This window comes from Cynara cardunculus, assembly GCF_001531365.2.
Source record: "Cynara cardunculus var. scolymus isolate 2C chromosome LG 4, CcrdV1, whole genome shotgun sequence".
Classification (NCBI taxonomy): Eukaryota; Viridiplantae; Streptophyta; class Magnoliopsida; order Asterales; family Asteraceae; genus Cynara; species Cynara cardunculus.
In genome coordinates this window covers 18,533,556-18,541,107 of record NC_037531.1, presented here as the reverse complement: position 1 = coordinate 18,541,107, position 7,552 = coordinate 18,533,556, and the positions used below count along the sequence as shown (strand labels likewise).

General features: G+C 32.8%; 3 protein-coding genes across 3 annotated transcripts in view; all 3 read left to right on the top strand.

Annotated features, from left to right (window-relative positions):
- The window catches only part of LOC112511074 (receptor-like protein 14), a 10,913-nt gene extending 6,567 nt beyond the window's left edge, over positions 1-4,346 (top strand). Inside the window, exons 2-3 of the mRNA XM_025116478.1 lie at positions 2,404-3,553; positions 3,840-4,346. Of these exons, the coding sequence (XP_024972246.1) occupies positions 3,130-3,553; positions 3,840-4,072 (657 nt within the window). The 5' untranslated portion in view covers positions 2,404-3,129 and the 3' untranslated portion in view covers positions 4,073-4,346. The remainder of the gene's footprint in view (positions 1-2,403; positions 3,554-3,839) is intronic.
- A 96-nt stretch (positions 4,347-4,442) lies between these two features.
- LOC112511075 (receptor-like protein 13) lies at positions 4,443-7,071 on the top strand. Its single transcript, XM_025116479.1, has 5 exons — positions 4,443-4,688; positions 4,818-5,649; positions 5,804-5,959; positions 6,646-6,720; positions 6,811-7,071. Exons 2-5 carry the CDS (start codon positions 5,583-5,585, stop codon positions 6,999-7,001), a joined length of 489 nt encoding a protein of 162 aa, XP_024972247.1. The 5' UTR covers positions 4,443-4,688; positions 4,818-5,582; the 3' UTR covers positions 7,002-7,071.
- A 137-nt stretch (positions 7,072-7,208) lies between these two features.
- The window catches only part of LOC112511073 (receptor-like protein 15), a 3,986-nt gene continuing 3,642 nt past the window's right edge, over positions 7,209-7,552 (top strand). The window contains exon 1 of the mRNA XM_025116477.1: positions 7,209-7,378. Within this exon, the coding sequence (XP_024972245.1) occupies positions 7,294-7,378 (85 nt within the window). The 5' untranslated portion in view covers positions 7,209-7,293. The remainder of the gene's footprint in view (positions 7,379-7,552) is intronic.

The following is a 7,552-nucleotide window of genomic DNA, read 5'->3' as shown; positions in this document are numbered from 1 at the left end:
TAGAAAGCAACAAAATAGACTTGGATTGAAATTGATTACCATTAACTAAATGAGCCATGCTCCTACTATGCAATATTTTTGGAACAAATGGAAACTTGGAAGTTGTTGGAAAGTAAAGTATGGTTTTATTTTCCAAGTCTTGGTATGTGAGTAACATAACATGGTATTTTAATGTAAACCTTCTTTTAAGAGAATCAATTCTTCTAAAAATGTGTAATATGAACTTTTGCATACTACAATTGTGAGCCTTAATTTATAGTTGTATACATTTCAAATTCTTAATATAATTCATAAACTAAATGGTCAATTTCCATGCATAAGTCTACTTMATTGATTGACAACCACGACTTTAGTTTTTTGAAGAGATAAGATGGTATAAGAACATTAATCACTTCTAAATCGTACGAAAGAAGAAGATTTTCACTTGTAGCTCATTAAGTTCGTGGTCATTTTCAATCCAGTATATCCCATTGCCAGCCACTCCATCTACTTGTCTCTCTTGTAGAGATAAACTGATTGCATTATATTGGAGTATGCATCACTCCAATATTTATTGACACTACAGATCTGGGCCCGGTAAAGGGTCTTGGTCCAAATCCGATCCCAAATTTGTTGGAAATTCAAGAAAATATTGGAGTGGTACATACTCCAATATAATGCAATCAGTTTATCTCTACAAGAAAGATGAGTAGATGGAGTGGCTCAAAATGGAGTATACTGGATTGAAAAYGATCATTGACTTGATGAGCTACAAGTGAAGAATCTTTTTGTTTGTGAGAGCTAAGCTAGGAACGGGGGAGGATGSACCTTCGACCAGACATTCTACCTTTGTCGAATCGGAACCAATACCATTGTGTCCCCTTAGGTCGCCAAACTACAACGAAAGTTTTGCARTAATCCAGAAAAAAGTAATAGGAATTAGATCTAACACGATTCCAAATGTCTGTTGGAGTGTATTGGATGATCGGGCTTGTTTGATACGTTAGGTTGGATTGTTGAGAAGTTAATAATGTCTTCTTCAAGTTTGAGAGTAATTCATACTCTATCTTTTATCCCTCCAATGGAAAGAAGTGGGCCAGGAAATCAAGTTTAGATTTGTCTATAGACTAATGGTATTAATTGCATGGATATTGAACGTTCCTCATAGCGAAAAAGTATATTATTTTTTAACATGATTTTCACACCTTAATTTTAATAGTATGGATTATTGTTGTGATGATGATGGTTATAGATTGATCAGACATGTGACATRGATTATTGTAAAAACGTACCACATCTGGTGAGGTTTCCGGTCTGCTAGTTAATATGTAAATAATRAATCATCTTATTTATATATCAATTAAAAAACTGATATTTTACATGCAAACTTTTAAGGTCGTGGAAAAGTCAAGAAAATATTGTCCGTGATACACACTCCACTCTATTGCGAATCAGCTTATCTTTTTTATCTTTCCAAGAGCGACAGGTAGATGGAGTGGCTGGCAATGGAGAATATATGGATTGTAGTGACTATTGACTTAATGAGGTAGAAGTGTATTATGCAATGTTGTTAAAGCAAATGAAAATTTGGAAGTTCCTGTGGAAATTTAWGAATACTTTTGGAAGTGAGTAATCCTGCTATGCTATGCTATCCTATCTTTTTGAAAAGCAAAAGCTGTGGTTGTCTATAATGAAGTAAACTTATGCATGGRAATTGACCATTGACTTTATAACTTGTATCATGGAATTAGTATTCATATTCCTTGAAGTAGATATCAATTGTTTTCTATGCGTCATTACATATCTACCCAAATGAATCCTGGAATTAAAATGGTGAAAATTAAAAAGTTTAACCGTTAGCAAGGAGTTGATTGTCATCAGTAAAAAGTATTGGTGCCTGTTTCGTAAGTTCCAATTTTTATTATATATGTGGGAATGTGAAAGAGGTGGATTATWGGATGGCGTTCTTGCGATAAGGGTTATTAGTCTCGGCTCATATAGACCATTCCTAGGGATCATTCTCTGTTTTTCCYGATTTAATTATGTTGAGATATTATGACAACTTGTATGTAACTCTTTCTTTTTGTGCGATTGTGCACTTTGTGACTGAAAGTGAAAGAGCGAGGATGAACATTTAAACAATTTATATGCATGTAAAAATGTGAAGATCTAGAAACAATTATTGTCCAATTTTTCCATATTAGTGTCAAACGTAGTCTATAGTTCTACATGCTTTAATTACGTGATTATGACAAAAAATGTATATTTAATTAATATGTTGTGTGCTAGTTTGCTTAATTGCTTTTGTCTTGTGAGTTGAATCATTTTGCTAGATTAATATTTCCGAAGCTAACCTTTCATGCATGATGTACAAATTTATCAATTGTGTTGAACTTCTAAGATGACATGAGTGTATATTTGTAGAATTAACAGCCAAATATTCAGGGACGGGGGCGGGAGAACTTATTAGGTAAAATTTTCTACTTTTAACTTTCAATTATGAATTTTTGGTTTAAGTTGTTGCACTTTGTGTTTAATTTTCACTTTGGATAGGAATCTGGTTTGTTAAAGGTAACTTGAGGAATACTATTGTTTTTAGATGTTACTAACTTATGACAAATATATTACTGGCTGTTTTTGCGTATGAAAATGGCTCGATTTGATCTAAAAACCAATCAAAATATCTCATGTTTTTATATGGAGAAATTGAAAAAGGTTGGTTTGATTGTTGAAAAGCCAATAATATATTTGTCTTCAAGTTATGAGAGTAATTCGTACTCCTTACTTTTTTAAATATTTAAAAAATATGTTACATAGAAACTTGGAAGTTTTTTGGAAATTCAAGAAACACGTATATTGTGTTGTAATATGCAATCTTATTTCTACAAGAGGGACACATTGAAAGCAATGGAATAGACTTGGATTGAAATTGATGACCATTGACTGAATGAGCCATGCATATTTTTGAAACAATGGAAACTTGGAAGTTTGTTGGAAAGTAAAGGATGGTTTTATTTTCCAHGTCTTGGAAGTTGCGTTTGTCATTGTGGTAGTAGATTATTTCTTCTATTTAAGAGCCAAACTAGAAGGAGAAAGTAAGCATTATTTGTGAGCGTCTAAAAAGCCATCATTGTTACTATAGTAACTAAAATGGAGTGTTGGTGTGTGAGTAAGATTAAATCATGGTTGTTGATATTGATGATGATAGGTAGTCTCTTGATTTGGCAAACACAAGGTGTTTGTGTAGAAGAGGAGAGAAAGGCACTCCTCGAAATCAAAGGCTCACGTATTGATTCATATGGTATGGACCTTCTCCCCACTTGGGTGGATGATGGTAGCACTAGGGGGAGGAGCGGTGGCAAGTGTTGTGATTGGGAAAGGGTCACATGTAACACCATCAATGGGCATGTAACAAACTTGTCTTTGAGCAACATGTTGGGTATGGAAGATGCATTCGACACGAGGATGTCATGTCGTATGTGGCCGTTAAATGTTTCACTCTTTCTTCATTTTAAAGAGTTAACAAATCTCARTTTGTCATGGAATTGTCTTGATAACAATATTGTGAGCACAGGTATTATAAGTTACTATACAAGTTCCGTTAAAATAAAAAGTTACTATACAAATAATATTATGAATTGTTGGAAAATTGACTCTTCATATTTACGAACATCCGAGTGAATAAGTTTTTTTGACTCGATGGTGCTTATATGTGAATAGGCAAAATACCTTAAGACACATAGGACCATATGTGTACATATTTTACCAATCATCCTATTCCATTATATGTTATTAGCATTTTTACTTGTAAAGTTACCTTCCTTGATATCTGGTAACGACATTTTAACTTTTTTCTCCAGGACTTGAAAGGTTGTCGAGTTTGAAGAATTTGGAGATACTGGACCTCTTTGGTAACAGTATTGGAAATGACATATTTCCTTCATTGGGTGCTCTGACTTCGCTCAGAGTTTTGGATCTTGGTTTCAATAACCTGGAAGGATACTTCCCTGCTCTTGGCATGTTTTTGGTCCTTGCATACCTTCTTTATTTTTTTGCAATAACATGTTGTAAATATGCTAATTACATATATTGAGCAACTTGCAGCTTTGGAAAACCTCAATTTTTATTAAGATAACTATGGATTGCATAAAGATTTAAAATTGCATAATATTTATTGTTATATTTGTTACAATTTAATGAAATAATTAAGGTGCATGCATGAATAATTCTATTAAAGTAGTAGATATATGCAAATGTAAATAAAAAGGTAATCCGAGGGAATGAATATAGCACGGTACATTTTGGGTCTACTTTCAAAATGATCTTTGACTTTCGACTTATATGTTTTCCAGCTTCAAAATTTTTTGTTTTAAAAAAATTTTAAGAACTGAGAAGGATTAGAATTACAACAAACCAACCAACAAATCTAATATGATTTTGTTAAAAAAAAAAGGGTTTTCTAACTTCTACTATGATTAAATGATGTCATATGTGAAAAAGTTTATGGGTCGTCCTCAGTCTAGTAATAGTGATGGAGAAAAAGTAATGAATATTTGGATCAAACTAGTTTTAAAATGTAAATTTGAAAACGTAGTACTCATACCACATGATTGATGTTGTACTTCATGTGACAGAATTAGCTYATCTCACTACCATGGAGAAGTTGGATTTAAGTGATAATATGCTCGATGGCACACCAAGTATTCAAGGTAACTTTTGCATACTTCAAAATATAAAGCTCCCAAACGATAATTATTTCTTAATTCTTCTATAAGTATAAATTCTAGAAGGAACAAAAATGATTTTTTTAAATTAAAGTATCTTCTTTTTTTCCACAGATTGTAGAAGATTATCAAGATTGAAAAAGTTGGAGAGTATAACTCTTCGCAATAACAACTTCAACAATAGCATCATTTCATGCTTAAGTACTATTACATTCCTCAAGACTCTTGATCTTGCATACAACTCATTAAGAGGTTCCTTCCCCATCCAAGGTATGTTYTTAAATACAAAAAGTCATCTTTACTTGTAATACCCTGAAAGCGGGTTTGAGAGCTCACCTACCCTTTTAAGAGCTTTCCTGATTTCTCACTTTCCCACCCTTCACTACATAACCACCAACACTCCATGTTTTTTAGAAAAAAAAAACATTGATGGCTAAAGGGTGAAGAGTTCACTTAACCCATTTTGCAAACTCTGTGGYTATTTGTAAAAAGTTTGAAATGTGATGAAACGCGTTTTAAAATGGCTATTTTAGTGATTAACTTTTACTGTTATCTATTAATCTGACATTCTAATTTTCTATTTGTGTGCAAAATCATTTGGGTTGAAAGAGTTGGAGACACTTGACTTGAGCCATTGTGACCTTGAGTCACCCACATTTAATGGTTGGATTGTTAAAAAGTGTTCATAAAAAAAAAACTGCCACAATGTACGATATTTATAAGGACTATGTGATGAACAAAATTAAGAACTTCATTTGTCATGTTCAGTTTTTGTTACATACATCGATTATCGAGTAACGATTATCGTATGAATATTTGGATCAAACTTGTGGAACATGATTAATTTATGCTTTATTTCACGTGRCAGAATTAGCCCATATGACTAACTTGGAGGAGTTGGATTTAAGCTGGAATTTTGGGTTCAATGACACACCAAGTAACCAAGGTAAAAGGAGAGCTGAGCTAGCCATGGTATCTTGTGCATACTTCAAACTATAAAGCTCTCAATTCATAATTATTTCTTAACTCTTCCATAACTAAAGATTTTAGAAGAAACAAAAATGAGTTCTTTAAATTAAAGTAACTTCTTTTTTTCACAGATTGTAGAATATTATCAAGATTGAAAAAGTTGGAGAGTGTGAATCTTGACCATAACWACTTCAACAATAGCATCATTTCATGCTTAAGTACTATTCCATTCCTCAAGACTCTTGATCTTTCATGGAATTGGTTCGGAGGTTCCTTCCCCATCCAAGGTATGTTCTTAAATACAAAAAGTCATCCTTACTTGTAATACCTTGAAAGCGGGTTTGAGAGCTCACCTACCCTTTTAAGAGCTTTCCTGATTTCTCACTTTCCCACCCTTCACTACATAACCACCACCACTCCACGCTTTTGAGAAAAAAAACATTGATGGCTAAAGGGTGAGGAGTTCACATAACCTATTTTGCAAACTCTGTGGTTATTTGTAAAAAAATTCGAAATGTGATAAAACGCGTCTTAAAATGGCTATTTTAGTGATTAACCTTTACTATTATCTATTAATCGGTCATTCTAATTTTCTATTCGTGTGCAAAATCATTTGGGTTGAAAGAGTTGGAGACACTTGACTTGAGCCATTGTGACCTTGAGTCACCAAAATTTAATGGTTGGATTGTTAAAAAGTGTTTATAAAAAAACTGCCACAATGTACGATATTTATAAGGACTATGTGATGAACAAAATTAAGAACTTCATTTGTCATGTTCAGTTTTTGTTACATACATCNAAACTGCCACAATGTACGATATTTATAAGGACTATGTGATGAACAAAATTAAGAACTTCATTTGTCATGTTCAGTTTTTGTTACATACATCGATTGTCGAGTAACAATTCTCGTATGAATATTTAGATCAAACTTGTGGAACATGATTAATTTATGATTTATTTCACGTGACAGAATTAGCCCATATGACTAACCTCGAGAAGTTGGATTTAAGCTCGAACGGGTTCAATGACACACCAAGTATCCAAGGTAAAAGGAGAGCTAGCCATGGTATCTTGTGCATACTTCAAAATATAAAGCTCTCAATTCATAATCAAATGCGCCTTTTTTTTTCCACAGATTGTAGAAGATTGTCAAAACTGAAAAAGTTGGAGAGTGTAACTCTTTCCTATAACTACTTCAACAAGACCATCATTTCATGCTTAAGTGCTCTCTCATCCCTCAAGACTCTTGACCTTTTAGAGAATTATTTGCTAAGAGATTCCTTTCCCATCCGAGGCATGTTCGAAAAGACTAAATTTAATCTTTAGTATCATCAATTACTTTTGTCATTCTAATTTTCCTTTTATATGCAGAATTATCTGGCTTGAAAGAGTTGGAGACACTTGACTTGACTGGTTGTGAGCTTGAGTCACTAACGCTAAATGGTTAGATTGTTAAATACTAATCTCTTTATAACTTGGAAAAATTGAAATAAAAAGTAATGCATTTGATGTGGATTCCAATTGGATGASTACTTTTATTTAAACAAAAAAAAGTTATACAAATTTGAAATCCATTAAATCCTCATTTGGCTTACGTCTCTCTTTCTCTATTTCAGGAATGTCTCCTCTTCCTCTTCCTCATTTGAAATTGAAAACCCTTCTCTTGAGATATAATAATTTCAATGGAACGCTGCCAATGGAAGGTAAGCTTTTTACCTTAATTCCCTCGTCACATTCTTATTGCTTTTCACAGATATATCAAATATTAATCTCCAACAACTTATCAACAAATCTTTGACAACTTCAAAGAGAAATGTTATAAAAAATCTAACGAAATATCCCATTTGGATGAGTAAATCTTTAAACTTTTTTTTTTT